Source organism: Narcine bancroftii, chromosome 2 (assembly GCF_036971445.1).
Source record: "Narcine bancroftii isolate sNarBan1 chromosome 2, sNarBan1.hap1, whole genome shotgun sequence".
In the NCBI taxonomy this organism is placed as follows: domain Eukaryota; kingdom Metazoa; phylum Chordata; class Chondrichthyes; order Torpediniformes; family Narcinidae; genus Narcine; species Narcine bancroftii.
The window spans coordinates 313,583,637-313,604,587 of NC_091470.1; the positions used below are offsets into that span (position 1 = coordinate 313,583,637).

The following is a 20,951-nucleotide window of genomic DNA, read 5'->3' on the forward strand; positions in this document are numbered from 1 at the left end:
TATTTTGATGCAGATTTCTTTCAAATAAATCTGTTCTACCCCTTGCCGATACTATATCTATTAGTAAACTAACACTCAGTTTTTTTCATCCTTTCAAAGTGATTTACTTTTTAAAAAAAAGATAACTAGACAAAAGATTTTTTCCCAAATCAAGACAGTCAAGTTTCAGTTAACCTTACCAGCTGCAGTTCCATCAGAATCTTCAGACTGTACACTAGCTACACTCGTATTCTCCATACGAAGCTGTAGATCTTGAAGTTTAGAACGCAGCTGTTCAACATCGCTGTCCTTACTATCAAGTTGCATTTGGAGCTCTGTGCGAATGTTATTTTCCTCTACTAATTGCTGTAACATTCAAGGAAATTAGTCAAAATTAGGAAGAAAAAAAATGTGACTGGAAGTTACCAAAAAATTACATTCGTCATTCTTCTAAAGTTAAGCCAAAAGCTGTCAATGCTGAATTCTGACAAAAGGACAATGGTCATGAGAGACCAGATGGAACTAAAGGGTGTGGGGTTGAGTGAAAAGAGTGGAAGATTCTTATTCCTTAAAATTAATTACATTTGAATGTGTAATTTCACGGAACAACATTTCAAGTCTCGCTCTTCATTGCTGCTGAGATCATTTATGTTAACAGAGTTTTCGGTTTTGTTGGTAAATTTGCTGCAGTTCGCAGCATCGGAAGATATCGCTATTAACATGAATCCTCTCAACATGTCCAGCCTTCTTAATTGTATATTCAGAAGTGCTCAACCTGGATGCGCAAACCTGAGGTCCTATTTTTAAGTCATGCATTTTGTACATTTAGTGTTCACTATAAAATGCTGTTGTCCATTTTCTTAGTGAAACTGCTCGTGTAAACCTGTCATGACCTATCATAACACACACTACACAGTTGAAATGAAGTTGTGATTCAGGGTGGGCAAATGGAAGACTAAAATGTGGTTGCAAAAATGTAGAATAAAAATATTTGGACATGTATTAGTTGAGAAAGAAGAGAAACACAAAAGACGCTGATGCTGGAATCTAGAATATCATATCGCTCCTGTACAGCCTTAATCCCAATCCCCACTGTTTCAATTTCTTCTCGTTTATTTAGTTTCCCCTTTTAAAATCTTTCTCCCCATTCCTACCCTTAGTACATTCTCTCTCAACCAGTCTCTCCATCTCTGACACCTTCTGCTCTGTTACTTCTGCACCCCCTTCCCCATCATACATTTAATATCACCCCTTTTCTCCTACTTTTGTTAAAAGGTCCAGGCCCAAAACATTAACTGACCATGGATGCTGTCTGACCTCCTCAGTTCCTCCAGCAATTCATGTTAGCCAAGACTGATTAGTGGACTATCTGCCTACTGGAACCTAGCTAACTCACTTGAGCTCAATTAGACATGGTTGGGACAGATGTGCAGATGATAAAAGATTCAAATTGGAGATGGTTTAAGATGTGCTGCATGTGTCCAATTATCCAACATTTTCTGGGGCACCACCCATAAAAGATTCTATAACATGACTGACATTGCTATATGTGCAACAATGGGCAGGTTGAGTTGGCTATCGAAAAATTATTGGGCTATGTTAAGGCTTGAATTTCCATTGTTGAATTAGATTCAAATTGGTCATGATCGGGTTAAGTTCATGTCGTGATTTATTTTTTTTTACATCTATATACCTCAAGTACCTCCATAAAATAACTGTTAGCATTTACATGTAAAATTTTCTTACTGCTTGCATTTCGCTTAAATCCTTTTGATACTTTCCAACCATTTGACTGTATTTCTCTCTCTCCTGGTTCAATTCCAGTTGCAATTTTTTGTTTTCCTTTTCTTTTTTCCGAACATCTGCTGTATTTGCTTTCTTCCGATCCACTTTTATATCTTTCCGGTTCATAATTTCAGCAAGTTTGTTCACTGCCTAATGGATGCAAGCAATTTAAACGTAAAGGCACTCAAGACATAAGCAATGCAAACTATAATAAAAGGATTCTTGAACATGACTATTAAGGGTTCGAAAAGCATTTTAAAAACCTACTTGTGTTTTCAGTGTACGTTCTTGGCATATTATTTTTTCATAATTGTTTTTCATGATTAATTCTTCTTCCATCTTCTTCTGGAAATCTGAAAGAATATTTATTCAAAAGAGCTTGAGTACTCAAGCTTGATTTGTACATTACAATTTTTTATGAAAAAAATGATATGATTATAACACCAAACATAAATCAATTTGATCTTTTCCTAGCTCTAAAATGTTTTGACAAACTGCTATTTATGCCAATAACTTTCAACAATATATCAGTTTTGTCAGGTTATCAGATTTATCAATGGTTTAAACAGTTGAGAACATTTCAGATTTGTTTTACTATTTCTTTAACTGGATAAATTCCTCCTCTTCTAGACATATTAGAAGATAACAAGAATACTCCTGGCCTGGATGAATGCTGCAACCACAAATTAGCTATTAAATTGAAATAATGGTCACTCTAGTCCATGTCAGAGTTGAGAACATATCTCTTCCAAACTGTAGGATCTTCAAAAATACTTGCTGAATTGCATTTACTTGAATCGTGATCATCTGGAATGCTCATGACTTTTGCCAGATTTTACATATCATTGGATGTTATTCTTTGGCTTGGCTTCGCGGACGAAGATTTATGGAGGGGGTAAAAAGTCCACGTCAGCTGCAGGCTCGTTTGTGGCTGACAAGTCCGACGCGGGACAGGCAGACACGGTTCCAGCGGCTGCAGGGGAAAATTGGTTGGTTGGGGTTGGGTGTTGGGTTTTTCCTCCTTTGCCTTTTGTCACTGGATGTTATTACTGTTAACACATCAACACTTCTGCAATGTTTTTTTTCAAGATATTACATGGCATGATGAACTTTCCATTTCAACGAGTAAATGAAAGCAGAGGCACCAGTGATTGAAAAGGGAGACCACGAACCTAGGACCCAGAGAGTGGAAACTGAGTGCAGCAAAGATTATCTGATGAGCCAGATGATGAACCACTACAATTTGTGAACAGTCAGAGTGTAGATTATCAGTTTTAACATATATACTTTCAAAAGGGTGGCTATGAGAAGGTCATCGGGAAGAGAAGCCAAGTTCTCCACATTACAACTTCAGGAATTGGCAACACAATTCAAACTGCTACTTTCTGTGCTACAGTTTTATTGATAAATCGGAAACAGAAATTGTAACAGCCAACTATCAGCAGAAATTTAAAAAGTCAATACAAACATGGTCAAATTCTTTCCATACCTTTTTCCAATGACTTCAATTTTTCGTCAAGCTCTGTTTTTTCTTTCGATATATTTTCTACATCTTTGGTTAGAGTTCTATTTGCCTCCTCCAGCTAAATATTAATGAATATATTCATTTTTATAGCAGGAAAAAATAGATCACTTAAAACAAACAAAAAAAATCAAACAAACATTCTTCAAGGTTGTGTATGGTTGAGCTTAATGGTTAGCCCATCGCCTTAACAGCACCGGTGATCAAATCCCGCGCTGCCTGGAAGGAGTTTATACGTTTTCTCTGTATCTGCACGGGTTTTCCCAGGGGACTGCAGTTTCCTCTCACTGTTCAAATTGTACCAAGGGTTGTTGGTTAATTGGGTGTAAATTGGGCAGTACAGGCACATGGGCCAAAATAGCCTCTTACCATGCTTTATGTATGTATATAATTGATACATAACTTGAGTTACTGCATCAAAATTGCAAGCTTACCAAACTAATGGTGCTGTCTTTCTCAATTTGTTCTTGCTTGTGTCTTGCCATTGCTTTCTTCAGTTCCTGATTAAGTTCATAACATTGATCCTCTGCAATAGCTCGAGCTAGTTGCTCAGAATCTGCTTTAGTTATAGTTAGATCCATTTGTGAAGATAATAATTCCCTAGAAGACAGAAAAATATAGGTATAAGAAAAGGCATAAAGAATTCAGTATTTGATCCTGAAAACTGGATTGGCTCAATTCTGACTGATCAGTGCAGGGAAGTCATGTTTTGAGAGGTGAGGCAAGATAATTAAACATGGGCAATTGGTCAACTTCTCGTTCCTGAATAAATCTCTAAATCCCTAATCAGAAGGCCTGATGGACTTTTCCAGAACTATCATTATAAGCATGGCTTGGAACATTTTTCTTCCTGTTGCTTCAATAAGAGGATAAGAGATATTTTAAAGCATTTGGGTGGCTGTTCTTAATGGTGGGTGCAAGGGAGAAGCCACATCAGATCCAAATGGCAGATGGAAAAGGATGGACATGCTACATTCTGAATTAGCAACTACTGAGAAATCTAAAAAGGTAACAATATCTGAACTGTACTCAAAGCCGTATGCTACAGAAAATAGAGATAGATATATTAATGCACAACTAAAAACACAGAACATGAAGGAGGATTTCAGGTTTTTGGGGCAACAGGACTGGTCATGGGGAGGCAGGAGCTGTCCCAGATGGATGGATTGCACCTCAACAGAACTGCTACCAGTGCCATGAGTTTAACTAGTGTGGTATAGGAATAGGAAGCAGCACAAGGCAGAACAAAAGAATAGGCAAACAAGGCACGGGAATGTAAAACTGAGTAGTATTACATAAATTGGAATAAACCAAAAGAGAGCATTAGGAATACAGACAGTGACTTGGAATGTAGCGATACAAAAAGACTGTTAAATGCCAGTGTGAAATTTAACACAGTAACAATAATAAAGACAATGTCTTAAAAGAAATTTGGCATGTGGCACAATATCCTTAGGAGGGTTACTTACCTAACCCTTCTCCGAGAGGTATAACTATCCTGCTTGGAGTATCGATTGTGATAGCTGAAAGCGGCGGGCTGCCAGTGGGCGGGCTGATGACATTGCGGTGATGTCGTCAGCCATCGACTCCTGAGACAAGGAAGCCAGACTAAAGTAGACTTCTTCAAATTTTATTTTGCACCCTCTCCCGCTGCCGGTCTCCCCTCCATCCTCGCACACCCGACTCCCGCTGCTGGTCTTCCCCCACCCCCAAACCGGCAGCGGGAGTCAGGCGGGTGAGGATGGGTGGGGGGTGGGGGGAACCAGCAGTGGTAGTCAAGTCATGCCTGAGCTGTTTGTCAGGCTTGCCTTGACACGCCGCTATGACGTGAGGTCAGCGTGGGCGGGACTAGGCATCTGTCCGGAGAAGCAGGCTTTCGCTGCTAGGCGGCTAGCAGTCAGCTGGCATGTTTAGGTGCCAGAAAGCCGTCCATTCCGGGGCCCACTAAACGTGCTAGCTGAACTCCTCTAGCCACGCTTGCAGGCGCCTAATCCTCTATCAGAACACCTGAAAGCGGCTAAAGATTCCAAAGGTCACAAAGTATAGAATTATAGAGGAGCAAACCTACACAGAAATGAAAGAACAATGTATGAACCATTGAAATGTTGTTGCAATTCCTATTACTACCATGTTAACTTGAAGATTATTAGGAATAAAAAGGGCAAATTATAATCAAGAAAATTACCTTCACTATTTCTAGCACAAGAGAAAAGAGGCTTTCTTGGCTGTGGTTCTGAGAAATGAATTAGGCAAGTGGAACAAATATCAAACAGAGACCACTGAACAGCTACAAATGTATAATAGTCGTGAAGAAATCTAAAGTAGTTCTTTGAGGGTGAATAACTTAAATGGAATGAAGGGATCTAGCTAGGATCGAAATATCTTAAATAATAAATAAAACAAATATCTTAAGTAAGAAAACAATGGGCATCTCTGAAAAGATCCTTGTATTTACACGAGGCTAAAACAAAGAAAGAGCTTCCTGAGAAACAACTGAGAAAACGATAAAGAAAAAAATGATGACACCTGTTAAACATTTGAATTAGCTGATAGATGGGTGCCGAAACTTGGAATGTTGGAGCTGTTGGCTGCCTGTAGGGGGAGGCCCTTGGGATTGTGCTTGAGCTCGAAGTACATCAGCGGGATGAGGCTTAGCTCTGCACCTGTGTGGACTAGGAAATCCCTCCTTGTCCACTGGTCCCTTGGGACCAAAAGTAGGCCTTTATGTGTGCCACCCGCCGAGACCACTATCAGCGGCTGGCCTGTTCATTTCCCGTCGTCGGGCATTGGGGTACGAGAATGGAGGAGATGCACCGCCAGGCGTTGTGGCCCTATCTGCGGTGGTAGAAACAGTAATTGCTCTGTTTGTCTCATTGCATTGTGGTTTAGCTGCAGCAACTGCTGGTGGAACTGATGGAGGGGAAACTCCTGGTACAGGTTGGTTGACCCAGAAGGGCGGCAAATGCACATTCACAGCATTGGTCACAGCTGTTGTGACTGCAGCATCCTGTATTTTGTTGTGCTTGAGATGGGCTCCAAAGACTTTGGGGTCACCACTGTGGCGGGTGTTAACGGCAGTGCTACTGTAAAGAAGTACGTCCACACACGGGTGAACTAGTAACTAACTTTATTTGAATCTCTCGCGCTGCTTTTAGGGGACGAACCACTTCCTGTCTGGGATGCACTGGTCTAAGGGAGTGATGTCAGCACATTGCAGAGTCACTGCTTGCCTAGCAACGTGCAACCAGGAAGTGGCAACATCTCCCAGGCAACATGTGTCGCCAAACACAGGTTTCTCCTGAGAAGGGAAGGGGGCCCTGCGCCATCTTGTACCAATAAATTAGGGTGGTAATTCAACCCGTCTAACTGTGTGGTCACTCGGCCTGTTACAAGCCTGGAATGAGATAAACCGGGAGAGTAGTAGTAAGATGAAAGTTAACAAAAAGCATTGTGAATACACATATATACAAAGAATAAAGAGAGACAATAGAGACCCAATGAGGAGAGACAATAGAGACTAAATAGCAGAGCTCCAAAGGGTTTACCAATATAAAGTAATCTGAATAGAGACTGGCATCTTGAGAAAGTTGAGCGCAATGGTGTCCTTAGTTTTGTAAAGTGATCCATTGAGTACCAAATAGAGGAATAGTGGAACCAATGTAGAGTAAATAGTTGGACTACAACTGCAATATAACATGCAATTCTCAAAACCATGCTTTAAAAGGATGTGAAGGTCCTGGATAGCGTAAAGGAAATACTTATTAGAATGAATCCAGAAGAAAAACAAATTTCAGAACATATATTTTTCTGCAGAAGCTAGAATTTGGTTGAGGCATCCAAGATCACACCATATTTCAAAAAGTTAAATGGAGAGAAACTATTCCTAAAATTAGATCATTCATGAATCAAAGAAAGATTTCAACTGATTTCAATAAAAGATACAAGAAAAATGAAGAAAACCTGCAGAGGATGACTTTTATACTTGTCCAGTAAACTTTTTTTCCCGAATATTTTATTTATGATTTTCATAGACTCACAAAACTCAATAAACCATTCAATCTTTCCAACATTCCTGTGTATATACAGAATCTGTTTTTATCCCCTCCCCCTCACAATTTAACATGCAGTCATGTAATTTAGTTAATACAGACATCAATGGGGCCATCAACCCCTTCAAAAACCTAAACAGAAGAAAGAAAAAACTAGGAATAATAATGACTAGAAAAGAAAGATTAAAACGTGAAAAAATAGACTCAAAAATAAAACCCAGAACAACTGAAAAGAAAATAAAACACATGGTCTGCGCTGTATCCTTTTTCACTAGTCACACTCCTTTTACAATTGGGGACAGATTGTTACAGTATCTCTATTTCGGGGTGGGGGGGGGCAGAGTAAAATTAATCTGAGTGCCGATATATCTCAGGCAAGGTTGCCATACTCCAACGAATGCTTCTTCCTTAGGTTATCAGGCATGTGAGTGAGATAAAGAGAAGAGCTGAGCACTTGCGCAAGGCAAACAGCAGGGGTCAAGGGGGTGCAGCACCCACCATTTGAAAAATTTTGAAAATGTACACACAAAATTACCAGTTTCAAGCCATTAAAAAAAAGTCATTTTAATCAAAATCGATTTTTTTTTTAAACAGTGAGTACAGTATATCAGACAGACCCTACCATCTGTACCCAAACTCCAAGTCCCTTTCAGATCCAGTACCTACTTGACCAATGCTCAAACCAGAGTCTGATTCTCCTGCCCATAACTAGCACCCAGCATGCCAGGCAGTGTCTTTGCCCAACTTGCATCCAAACCCCAAGTAGTAACTACTACCCTGCACCCAATCACTGGGCAGTGCCCCTGCCCAATCCACTCCCCGTCTCTAGGCAGAGCCCCTGCCCAATCCGCTCCCAGTCCCTGGGCAGAGCCCCTGCCCAATCCACTCCCCATCTCTAGGCAGAGCCCCTGCCCAATCCGCTCCCCGTCTCTAGGCAGAGCCCCTGCCCAATCCGCTCCCAGTCCCCGGGCAGAGCTCCTGCCCAATCCGCTTCCAGTCCCCAGGCAGAGCCCCTTCCAAATCCGCTCCCAGTCCCCGGGCAGAGTCCCTGCCCAATCTGCTCCCAGTCCCTGGGCAGAACCCTTGCCCAATCTGCAGCCAATCCCCAGGCAGTAACTACCACCCCTGCATCAGATCTCTAAATAGTGCCATCCATCCTGTGCCCAGCACCCATACACAGTGGATTTTGCCATCTTTGCCTTCTCTTCTCTCCCCAACCCTCGAGAAGGCAAGAAGCTCCTTCCACAGACAGCTATCACCTCCCTCACCCATGGGCCTTCACTGAACTATCCAATCACAGGCCATCTTCCCAGCACCATGAAGCCAGCTCAGGATTTCCTCCTCACAAACGGTTACAGCTTGAGTTTCAGATAAGGCAGCCTTGAAATGCTGCAGTTACCTGAACAGAGCCATTACTCCTGCCACCTCAGAGGCTGATACTGGATGACCGCCATGTGTCAACTCACTATGCTCGCTTGCCCTGGCCCTGCAGCTGGGCACACGCAGGCGTGCCTGCACACGCACAGCCTAGCTCTCTCGCAGTGCACCATTCACGTGTGATCAATCAAAACAACGATGATGAAGGGAGCAGTGAGTGAGCATGTGATTGGATGGCCAGTCACAGCTGTAGAGGCAACAGTCCTAGTGACTGAAGGGGTGAAAAATGCAGAAACCATTTTAAAAACACAGAAATCCGCAGAAAATTCTTGCGGCCAGGTAATATGTGATTTTCTCCTGAGGAATGCAACTCTGCACTTCCACATTCCATTGCGTGGTATTTAGTTGGGAGTCGGACTTCCACAAAAGCACTATACACTTCCTGGCTACCACCAAAGTGACCTTCACAAATGAAATTTGGTATTTGGTCAGTTTAAACTGTGTATCTCCAATATCCCCAGAAGGTCCAACTCCAGATCCTGTCGGAAAAACCACTTTTGTAATTTTTTTCAGAATGCGCCCCAGGTCTTCCTAGAAGGATCTCACCTTTGGACATAGCCAGGTGGAGTGGACAAAAGTTTCCACCTCCACACCACATCTAAAGCACATTTCTGAAATTTCTGGCTTTGATTTGTGTAATTTTTGTGGGTTGAGGTACAACTGGTGCAAGAAGTTGTAGAGCATCAACTTGTATCTGGCATTGATGACTCCAGTCACGCCATCCAGACACAGGTCTTGCCACCACTCTTCATTGATTGTTGTGCCCAAGTCTGACTCCCATCTCGGGCCCTCACTTTGGAATATGTAATATATCCTAGAGAAAAATTTACACACATTCCCCTGTCGAATTAGAATCTTTATGTCACTATAATTAAGCAGGGCCATGGATGGTCCCAATTTTTCCCATAAGAAAGATCTTACTTGGAGGTAGCAGAAGAAAGATTTGTTAGACAAATTGTATTTATTTCTCAACTGCTCAAATGACATTAGTTGCCCCCTTTTATAACAATCTTTGATACACCTGATCCCTTCCGGCATGAGGTGTCCAGGATTTTATTACACAGAGTCAAGGGTATTAATTTATTCTGGGCCAAGGCATTTTGGGGGATATCCCCACCTTCCATCCAGTACATTGTTTTACTCTTTTCCAACATGCTTCAGAATGGGGCTACTCATTTTCTTTGAGAGTAATTTGGTATCCTATTTATATACAAATACTGCAGCTATCTCTTTGCCTACCAAGGGTAGTGCAATTTGGCAATTTGTGCCCATGAGGGGGGGGTCCCTCCCTCAACGAGTGAGGCAATAAACCTCGACTGGGATGCCCAATAATACTTATTAAAATCAGGTAATTTTAAACCCCCCAAGTTGTAGTCCCATGTCAACTTTTCCATGGAGATTCTAGCCACTTTCCCATTCCATGGAAACTTCCTTACACACTTGCTGAGTGCTTTAAAAAAAACCCAAGGCAATTAAGTTGGCAATGATTGGAAAGGATATTGGAGCCTTGGCATCATCTGACACAGACGGTCCTGCCCATCAATGTTATGGGCAGAATCCTCCACCTAACCTGGCTCTCACATTTCCAGAGAAAAGGGATATAATAAAGTTTGTATGAAATATGTAAATTTTCATCTTCTTTAATCCCCAGCTGCCCAATAAACTCTTGAATTTCTCTAGCATGTCTGTGTATTGCAGTAAAATCTTCAAATTGCAAAGTAAGAATTTCAGGCTAATATTTATGGCAATGGAGCCCACCTCACTGACAAAAGACAAAGGATGAAAAACCCAACACCCAACCAACAAATTTTCCCCTGCAACCGCTGCAACCGTGTCTGCCTGTCCCGCATCGGACTTGTCAGCCACAAACGAGCCTGCAGCTGACGTGGACATTTACCCCCTCTATAAATCTTCGTCCGCGAAGCCAAGCAAAAGAAGAAACTCATTATCAACTTGAGTGAGGGAAATATTTTTCTTTCAACAATCAACTTCATTCATGTACATACAGATAGGTCAACCAACATGCAAACATCTTGTGTAACCCCATGAACCTGTGTAAAAACACAGAAATGCTGGAGGAACTCAGCAGCTTTTGCATCTTCCTTTGGAGGTAAAGATATATATTCAATATTTTGGGCCCGAGCTCTTCTTCAATGTAGGCACCTGAATTAAAAAGCTGCAAAGAAAGAAAAGGCAGGGAGAGGGCAAATGGAGTTAAGGTGTAAAATGGATTTAGATAAAAGGACAGGAGAGAAGATGAGAATTGAAAGGTGGACAGGGAGGGCAGGGAGTAGCTCTGTGAATGGAGAGCTGGGAGAAAGGAGACAGAGGGAAAAGGAAAAAGATAGGTAGAACTAGAGGAAAGGAGACATAGGGATAGATGGGAGGAGATAATGGAAACCAAAGAAGTCTGGTTGGAGGATGTCTAAATGATATTCGAAGTGCTGCTCCCCTAATTCATGGGTGGTCTCAGTCTGGCAGTGCACAAGATCATGAGAGACATGGACAGACATCCCCTCTATTGTGGTGGACAGAGCCAATGAAGTGATTACCCAGTTTGCATCCAGTCTCTCTGACGCTGAGGAGACTACAACAGGAGCACTGGATACAGCAGATTCACAAGTATTTCTTCGCTCTGAATGGTGGAGAGGGAGGAGGTGTGGGTGCAAGTGAAGCAATTCTTCCAAACACTGGGGTAAGCGCCAAAGAATGGATTGGTGGAAGGGAGGAGTGGACAAGGGAGTCATGGATGAAGCAGTCCCTACAGAAGGCGGAGAGGGGAAAATGCATCTAGTGGTGGACCACATAGTAGGTAGCAGAAAGACGGAGGATTATATGCTGGATGTGGAAGCTGGTGGGGTGGTAGGTGAGAACAAGGGGTATCCTGTACTTGTTGCACTTGGGAGTGAAGGGGGCCAGGTGAGGTCTGCAAGTAATAGATGATATACAAGTGAAGGCTGAGTCAACTCTGTCTCTCTCTTCCCTTTTCACTCTATGACCTTTCCCTCATCTCTGCACTCCGAGCAAAACCCCTCTCCCCCGGTCCCTCTATCAATTCTCACCTTATCTCTATCCTGTTCTCACCCTTTGGTCTGTACTCTCCCCATCTTTTTTTTCCTTCTCTCCAGCCTTTTCAATGAGGTGCCATCCTGTTTTTTACACCTACATTGAAGATGAGCTCAAGCCCAAAACGTTGGTTCTACATCTATAGATGCTGTGAAACCTGCTTTCCTCCAGCTTTTCTGTGTTTTTACTGCAATTACAGCATCTACAAACTCTTGTGTTTCACTCTGTGAATCTATGTACACTGTAGTACTTCAATGTCATCCTTTGAAAAACATATTCACCATAAGGAGTTTTCTACCTTTCACTGATAAGATCATGCATCTTCCTCTGAAGTTCACTGTTAATTCGATTTTTTTCCTCATTTTCCTCTTTAAGTTCTTTGACTTGAGTCTTGTACAGAGTCTGTGGACAAATTTAAAATAAAATGTCATTTTTGCAATAAATCTTGACATTAAAGCAGATTTGTTGATTAAAAGGTAAATATTTCTATTGAATTTACAGGAAGAAGAACATAGCTAAGACCCTGATAGGTATTTGAGGGCTGATACAATGTAAAAGTAGATATGATCATGAAAAAAAAATAAGGTCACTAATTTGAGATCATTCTCCATCCCTCCCACCCCACCCCGCCCCTGGCAATATTCATAAAGGTATATTTGTAACTGAGGGAAATGACCACAGGGTAACTCTGCACTGTCTGCTTTCTCCCTTTATTCTTCCTGTGATCACCCAGCTGTCTGCAGACTGTAATTTAGATGTGGCCACCACAATAGTTGAAATTTATAACCTTCTCTGCCTCTTGGAGGATTGCAAGTCTATCCAACTCTAAATTCCTCAACATATTCATTGAGAAGCTGCAGTGGATGCACTCCCACATGTCCCACAGCTTGCAGGAGGAGCAAACTTCTGCCCTAACCAACCACCCCACTCCACTAAACCTGAACCTATCATTGTATGAACCTCTGCTCCAGTCTTTTTGCTAAAGCCTCTTCACTTAAGTCAATCATAACATGTCCCATGAATTATTTCCACTCCCAAAAAGCTGCTCCATTTTCTTTATTTGCTGCTGTGCATGTAAAGAGCCAATCACAATTCAATTCCACTGTCACATGGCACTGGTTCGGTTGTTCATTGGATCCCACCACTAAACTCATGCTCCCCTCCTCAAGGTTGAGATTACAATTGAAAAAAAAGGATCAAGTGTCCTACTCTTGCTTCAAATTCACATTTGTGTGAATTACAAATGTATACTGAAACTAAGTGCAAAATAAATATGAATTTGAAGATTAGTCTGCAGTTAAAACATTTCCTAATGCTAACTTTTGAGCCAAATAGAAAAAGTGCATTGTTCTGGTAATGCAAGGCAACTCTTTCAATATTGAAAATTCCCTCTTACTGAAAAATACTGCTCTGCTTCAAGCTGGTCCTGGAGCTCCCGCATTTGGCCCTCATTTCCTCGATATTGCCTGAAGAAATAATAAAATATGCAAATTTATCGGATATTACTTTAGACAGATTTAAATTGAAGCTGCTTGACGAAACAAGTATGCCAAGCAACAATATCTCCACTTTAAACAGCCTCCAAGGAAAGTGGATTACAATCATAAAAACCTAGCTCAAGGTCTGAAGACATTTGAATCAGTGATATGCTGTGTAAAATTGCTGTATTTACCTTTAAACCCAAGTGACAAAACAACAGAAGTAATTAGGTGATTAAGTCATCCTTTCAAGAAAGGAGTTTGTGGAAAAATTGAAATACAAATTGTGCTTTGACGAAGAGAAAGAAAATGCTGTGAGCCCCAAGATAATCCAAAATACCTACAACAAATGAAGCACTTTAGACGTTACTGTTGAAACATGACAGGTGGTAATTTGACCTTAAATAGGACAGATTTTATCTACAGTCCTTTAAGGAATTGCTAGAATTTTTCAGCTAATCTTAATGATTCCCAAGCAAATTTAAAAGCACTGCCCAAAATCTATTGATGATTCCCTGGTCACACTCTTCATGGAATCCATAACTGAAGCAGGAACCTGCTGGAACTGCTCAGTCTTTATCTCAGGGGAATTAATTTTCATTCCCTCATCAGATAAGACTTTCACAGGAACTAGGAGCTGATTAATTTGAATGGGGTTTGTAGGACTGTGGGGAAGGAGGACAAGGTGATTATATTTTTAAATAAGAATTGCATTTTTGTTTGTTATTATTAGAAAGTATTTACAATTATGTATTGCATTTTCAAACAAATTTAATTTAAACAATTAAATACAGTAGCACTGATCATCTTTGAAAGTTGGCAGATGGATACTAAAATTTGTCAGCTAACATTGACTTTCAAGCAAATTATATGTGGACCATGCTTGGCCTTTATTTTGAATCACTTAAATTGTTGAACCCTTGCCATCATTCATGACTAACTTCTGAAGTCCAGGGCCATTTGATCAGTGAGATCATTCCCTAGATCTGGAGAAACACCACTTAAATAAAACTAAATGACAGATTTATTTTTGAAATTTATTTACATACAAATATTAGCCAAAATAATGACAGAAATATTCCAATACCCTTTTCTAAAAGTATAATGTGTATTTTATATACACCTGAGAACTAGTTGTAAAGGATTCTTACATTAATGAAAGTTTAAATTAAACTAAATTCTGGAAATGTTTATAAAAAGTTGTCAAGGTTAGAATATGCAGTTTAGAAGATGAAATGGGCATTTTCTCTTATCTAATTTGCCGCTTTATTTTATTTTGAAGTGCAAAGTGTGCAGTGCATGTTAAAGCAAACTCTTGGAGTTATTTTTCAATTCAGTTTGTAATCTGCACAGAAAGAATAAAATCAGACTATACGCTTGCAAATAATGACCTCACCACAGATTTCAATAAACCAATAACGCAATCTATACATTCTTGAAAGAAAACAAAACTAAGCACAGAAACATGAATTTCTATTGCCCTTAATATAAACAAATAACAATGTGATGCAACTGTGGCCACTCTAGTTTTAATTAACCTGTTCAAATTCACCAGATCATTTCTTAAATGGCCTTTGCGATGAAAGACACTATTGATTTGTCTTTGTGCTGGGAAACCTTAACTGGGGGTTGAAAGAATGGGATTAATCAAGGAAACAAATTCAGTCAACAAAAGGGCAGGCAATAGTCTAAGGGTTATCTTAAATTTTAAATTTAGGCATACAGCACGGTAACAGGCCACTTCAGCCCATGAATCTGTGCTGCCCAATTTCTACCCCCAGTATGTTTCAAACAGTGGGAGGAAACCAGACCCCCAGGGGGAAATCCAGCAGACACAGGGAAAACATAAAAACTCCTTACAGGCAGCGCAGGATTAAAACCCATGTCCCAATTGCTGGCGCTGTAAAGGCGTTGCGCTAACCACGATGCCACCTGCGCTGTCCTAACATTTTCATCTAGCATTTCCTTGACAGGATAATGTCCAACTATTCCTCAATTATTGCAGCTGGGATTAGAAATGCCATTAAAGTGAGGATTCATATATGTAAACCTCTATTTCCTCATACTGCTCACAATTTAAATCCAAAATTTGACAAAAGCAGGGTGCAAGGAAAAATTAGAAGATTCAGCAAAGAAATTTCATCGACATGATATATAGGCTGGGAACTATGTTAATAAGATTTTCCTGTACACTTTCACAGGATATTACATAACAAGCTATTCAGATTTTTTTTTTAGGAAAACAGAACGAGGGAAAAGCAAGACCAAGATTTAATGTTGAAAAGAATCTGTATCCTAGATAATGAAAGCCAATGGATTTTGTGTAAATTTGATGTACATCATTACTGACATTATTTCTTGTTCTTTGCCTTGATAATGAAAGTGAACAGCAATAAAAATATTGTGACAGATTATCGGATTATGCAATTTTGAGAGTTTTCCAAGAGCAATTCCATGATCACTCAATTGTTAATATGGGAAACCACCTCCTCTCTAACAAAACCCCAAATACACCAATAACCAACAGTAATGTGAATCTTTATAGCTTCAATATGCTGGTTCATCAGAGCCAAACCATTTTAATATTCAACTGTGCTTCAATTACGGTTTCTTGTCAAATTCTGAAAATCAGGTTTAAAAAATACCATCCTCTTTACCCAATTAACTCTATAGCAGTGTGGCTGAAATTTGACTCCTCTAAAATTGCCCTCCAAATCATTAAATTAAACACAATTCAACATGTGCAATAAGTGCTGGCCTTGTCAGTAATGCCCATGTACCACAAATGAATGTTAAAATTCCAAGCAAATAAATACTTTGAGAGTTGTGCCAGCTGAAATTCCAGTGATCGTTTGGATTCCAACAATGAATTGATCTCTTGTTTCAACTGTTTCTCTGATCCTTTAAGGTTGTCTGCTTCCAATGACTGCGCTTTTAGCTCATTCTTTGTCACTGCCCGTTTATTCTTCTCTTGATCCAGCTGAAGTGACAAATTCTTCACCTGGATAAATCAACAACACTGATCAGAATTCTAAATATCAGCAGCTAAATTAGTTACATTTCTAAAGCCATCTCACACCTTATCAAGTATTTAAGTACTTGCTATCTGAAGTATGATTACTTTTCTACATATAAAAGTGACAACCAATCTGCACACAACTGTGATGGGCACTCAATGAAACCTTGATGATGTCTGCAGGAGTGCAGAGAATCATCCCAAAATACTTGGTTGATTCTTATTTGAAGGCTTACACCAGTGTATATATATATATATATATATATATATATATATAAACAGAATTTTTAAATACAGAAAAATCCTTTGGATCTTAAATTTAAACAAATCGATTGGAAGGATGCCTTAATTGATGCACCTAGTGAGAAAATCACTATATGGAAGTGGGTGCTGTCAACCAGGAGGCAACAACTGTTGCTCCTTCAGCCTGGGTATTCTGCTTGAGCAGGGTGTTTCTATACACTTCTTTGACTTTGAAGTGGCCACCTTGACCGCCTAGTAGAACACTAACTTCTACTGTGATTAAATGCTTCAAAGAGTTGGTCATAGCCAGAATTAACATGTGCCTAAGTAAAGATCTGGACCTGCTGCAATTCGCCGATCGTCACAATCGCACCACCCCAGAATAAATGCTGGGGCGGACACTTGTTTTATATCTTGAGGACTATCAATTCAGGAATCAGTTAGGCAACATTCTTCCAAATTGCTTAGAATAACATTTCATTTTCCTTTATGATGGAGATTTTTTTAAAAATCTCGAACTTGATGCCTCAATAATAGATACAGCACATCTTTAGACTTCTAAAGTATGAATCCATTTCACGTTAAATTGTTATTTGCTTTCTTCTCCTGCCAAGATTAATTTTAACAACTGCCAAGATCCAAGAACTCTTCTGTTGTTGCAACAAATACTTATTTTTAGTATTTCATTCATAAATTCATATTTGTCATATATTGAGCTCTTGAAATTTTTGCTCATTAAGAAGCATCAACTACTGCATCTGAGTTGATGTTATCAACAAATTTAGATGCCTTGGACACTATTCCATCCTTCAGGCGACTTCTAAAAATTATAAACAACTGGAGTGGTCTTTCTGCTCTGAACCACTGTACAATTTACCAATGCAATATGGATTGCTGAACAATCAGTTTTCAAATGCGAGCAGAAATACAAGGTGAAAAGAAAACTAAATCTCAACACTACTGGTCACAACAAATTTGGCTTTGAATTTACAAATGATCTTGAAATTAATTTAAATTTGGACATACAGCAGGGTAACAGGCCCTTCTGACACACAAGACAGGGTTGAATTACATTGATGGCAGTTCCAGTTAGCTCAATGTCCACAATAAAAATTAGGCTTTGTAATTTACGGGTAAATATTGTATTTTATTAAAAAGTACAAATTTAATCCCATTTTTTGGAAACGTGCACCATTCAACTGTAAAAAAATTCAATAATAGTGGTTTGTTAATAATACAATTATTGTTTAAAAAATAAACTTGAAACAGAATGTTGTTTATGTCACATATTACAAATTCTCATGAAAATATTCTATATTATTTGCTTAGTATTCAGATACTCCACTACTCAGTTTATTTTCTTGCTATATATTCTCAGAATCAAATGTTCCAATAAATACCAAAAACTAATCATCTCTTAAAATTATGTTTTTATTTTATTCTTACCTCCTCTTCCAATCTTTCCTTCTGCTTACTGAGCTGCTCCACTTTCTGTTTATACTGCTTTAAATCCACATCCAGCATTGCCCGCTGTTTTTCAACTTCCATCACCTGATTCTCCGCTCTCTGCCTGGACAGTCTCTCTTCTCTCAACTTGTTATTCATTTCTGAACAGCAACAAACCAGCTTAAAACTCATCAAGTATTTTAAGAGAATATAAATATTATAAGCAAACAGATGTTGGATTCTAAAATACTGTTTGGAACTTAAAATAGTTAAAAGTCTAATTCTGTTCGTAAACTGACTTGCCCTGCATCCTTAAATCTTGTTCAATTTTTAAAAAAATAGGAAAATCCACGTTTATCCCCTTTCATTATTTGGGCATCCTTCCAAAATCTATCAGAATGACAGATTGATAAATGGTCAAATCTGTCAATCATTTTACAGTGCCATTGAAAAAAAAACCAAAATTGTACAAGGGATGCAATACCTCCCAAACTGTGTGCTTCATCAAGTGTACTTATTAATATAGTCATTTTGTTTAGGCTAAGGCAGACCACAATTTGTGAAACTCAAATGGAAATTGTATGATTTGGTGTGCTCATTCATTCTAAAAGGAGAATGCACTGTTTGACTGTGGGATCTATATCAAGTTCATCGAATCCACTGACTTAAAAAATAGACCTCACAAATACTAACCACTCATGGCAACAGATCTTGCTTCTTCAATGGATTCATACTCATCCACCAATCGTGCTTTAGTTACTTTGTGCTCTGTAATCTCTTGGTCCAGTCGTTGCTGTAATATTTTTTGCTTGTAATTTGCATCTATTTCCAAGTTATTCTTTTCCTACAGTGGAAAATTATTTGCAGAATTATTATATGCCTTGAAAATAAATTAAAAGTGCTATGCTGTCAGTACTTAGTTGTAAAAAAATAATTGAACATGACAAAAAAAATGCTCTCATAAAAAAAATGATGCTGCAACTCTCAAGGAAAAACTGAGGAATACAAAGCAGGTCAAACTTGAATACACAAAGAACAGAGCCGATATTTCAGGTGAATCGCCTGAGATGAGCCTGAACTAGTGACTATTTTCACCACTTTTAGTTTCCATAATTGCTTAAGAATGATGACTATGGAGTGCAGTGGAAAGTATGAAGGCAGATGTTCTCCCACAAATATAAACAATCTTTTATTCCCATTATTCATTTCCTTGTAATAGTTTCACACTACTACCCATCTGCCCTCACAGCAGCAAATGATGCAAGGTAATGAAGGGGCAATGGAACTAATAATAATTTGACTCTTTTAACTCTGTACATAAACACACTTAGCAAAAATAGTTTTGGAATATGAGTTTTGTCTTCCTGAACATCTTGCATTTGTAAGGATTGGTGTACCTTTATATCATGGTGTGAATTGAATAGCCAAGGAGCTGCAATACTGAAAAGGTGTTAACAAAAATACTGATGACAAAAAACAAATGAAGGCAGTTTCAACCAATAATCATATTATCCTATATTGTGGGAAAAAAACATGTGAGAGTTAATCAGCCAGGCACCAACTTGGAAGAAAAATATAAAAACACAATGCTGGAGAAACTCAGCAGGTCAAATAGTGTATAGCAAAGATAAAAATACTTAACCAACGTTTTGGGCTTGAGCCCATCAAGGTATGACAAAATGTAGGCAGGGGCCCAAACAAATTGGTGGTGGGGGGGGGGGGGGGGGGGGAGAGAGGGGCAACTTGGAAGAGATTAACCATTTCAAGTTGGTCACTTTTTATAGACATCATCCCAATCCTGCATGAGTACCTTCTCCAGATTGCTGTGCTTTTCTTGTGCTTGTTTTTTTTCCATCTCTGCTTTGGAAAGGTTAAGTTTTGTTGTTTTCAACTCTTCTTGTAAAGAAGTAATGCGGGCTGGGGAGAAAAAAACCATTATAAATTGGTTGTTCGTTGTGTTTAGATATTTTCATGGAATTGGTTCAAGCACATCATTGAGCAAACTCTTCCTTATCACTTTGAGTAAAAAATACTCTCAGTGCAATATATTAATTTCCAGACTGATGGCACTTGGTTCAAACCATGGACAATGCAAAGTCGGCAGATACAAATTAGAGCGCATTTGAAATGCCAACACTGACCCCTGGATATTTAAGACACAAGTTGATGCTCCTGCTGCTGAATCGCCAATTTGCCAACATTGCTTCAAAGTACTCAAGAGAGAATTAATTACTTGTGAGATACAATACTCATTATTTTATTTTATAAAAGAATGCCTAACGATGAGGTAAAGTCGAGCAGTTAACATATGTGAAACTGCAGTTCAGCAGAAGCCTAAAAAGTAGATGTTCAAAGAAAAACTATAATACATTTCTAGGCTATTTAACAACAATTATACAGAATTTTAGGTATTCAAAGCTCAGAAATTGGTTAAAACCACCATCAAGCATGAGAAGTTCCCTGCGCCAGATTTACTAAGTCTCGTCTCCTTTTGATATACCAGCACAATGCCACCACTTGGTGGCACTGCCAAAAAAATGGAAAAAAAAACTATTTCAATTCCAGGCCAAAATATTGCAAGGTAAACTAGTCATTTTCTGCCAGCAAAATGATAAACAAGAGCATGAAAAGGTTCTGAGGATGGGAGATTGTTAAAGAATGGAGCATTTGGTTCTGCAATAGATCGCCTTATTTTGGAGTTCACAAGTTAAAGGAACAGAAGCAGGCCACTAGGCCCATTGACTCTGTTCCGAGATACTACACTAAGCTGAATTATGCTCACACCTAGTTCCGATACACAAGATCACAAGTTAAAGGAGCAGAAACAGGCCACTAGTTCATCAGCACTGCAAATTTGGAAGTGCGTGAGGGGAATGTAAATATATTAGACAGATTTTTATTGGAGGTGGGTGGGGGTGGTGGTAATTGCA

The 20,951-nt window shown here is 39.4% G+C and overlaps 1 protein-coding gene across 4 annotated transcripts in view; it reads right to left on the bottom strand.

Moving 5' to 3' along the window:
- rock1 (Rho-associated, coiled-coil containing protein kinase 1) overlaps positions 1-20,951 on the bottom strand; it is a 130,152-nt gene that overhangs the window by 27,295 nt on the left and 81,906 nt on the right. For all 4 annotated transcript variants that reach the window (XM_069921690.1, XM_069921688.1, XM_069921689.1 and 1 more), the window contains 11 exons: positions 19,832-19,938; positions 18,715-18,865; positions 18,022-18,182; positions 16,133-16,317; positions 13,235-13,304; positions 12,137-12,240; positions 3,721-3,886; positions 3,254-3,347; positions 2,032-2,117; positions 1,726-1,914; positions 180-345 (listed from right to left, as the gene is read on the bottom strand). In XM_069921690.1, coding sequence (XP_069777791.1) covers positions 180-345; positions 1,726-1,914; positions 2,032-2,117; positions 3,254-3,347; positions 3,721-3,886; positions 12,137-12,240; positions 13,235-13,304; positions 16,133-16,317; positions 18,022-18,182; positions 18,715-18,865; positions 19,832-19,938 — 1,479 coding nt within the window. The remainder of the gene's footprint in view (positions 1-179; positions 346-1,725; positions 1,915-2,031; positions 2,118-3,253; positions 3,348-3,720; positions 3,887-12,136; positions 12,241-13,234; positions 13,305-16,132; positions 16,318-18,021; positions 18,183-18,714; positions 18,866-19,831; positions 19,939-20,951) is intronic.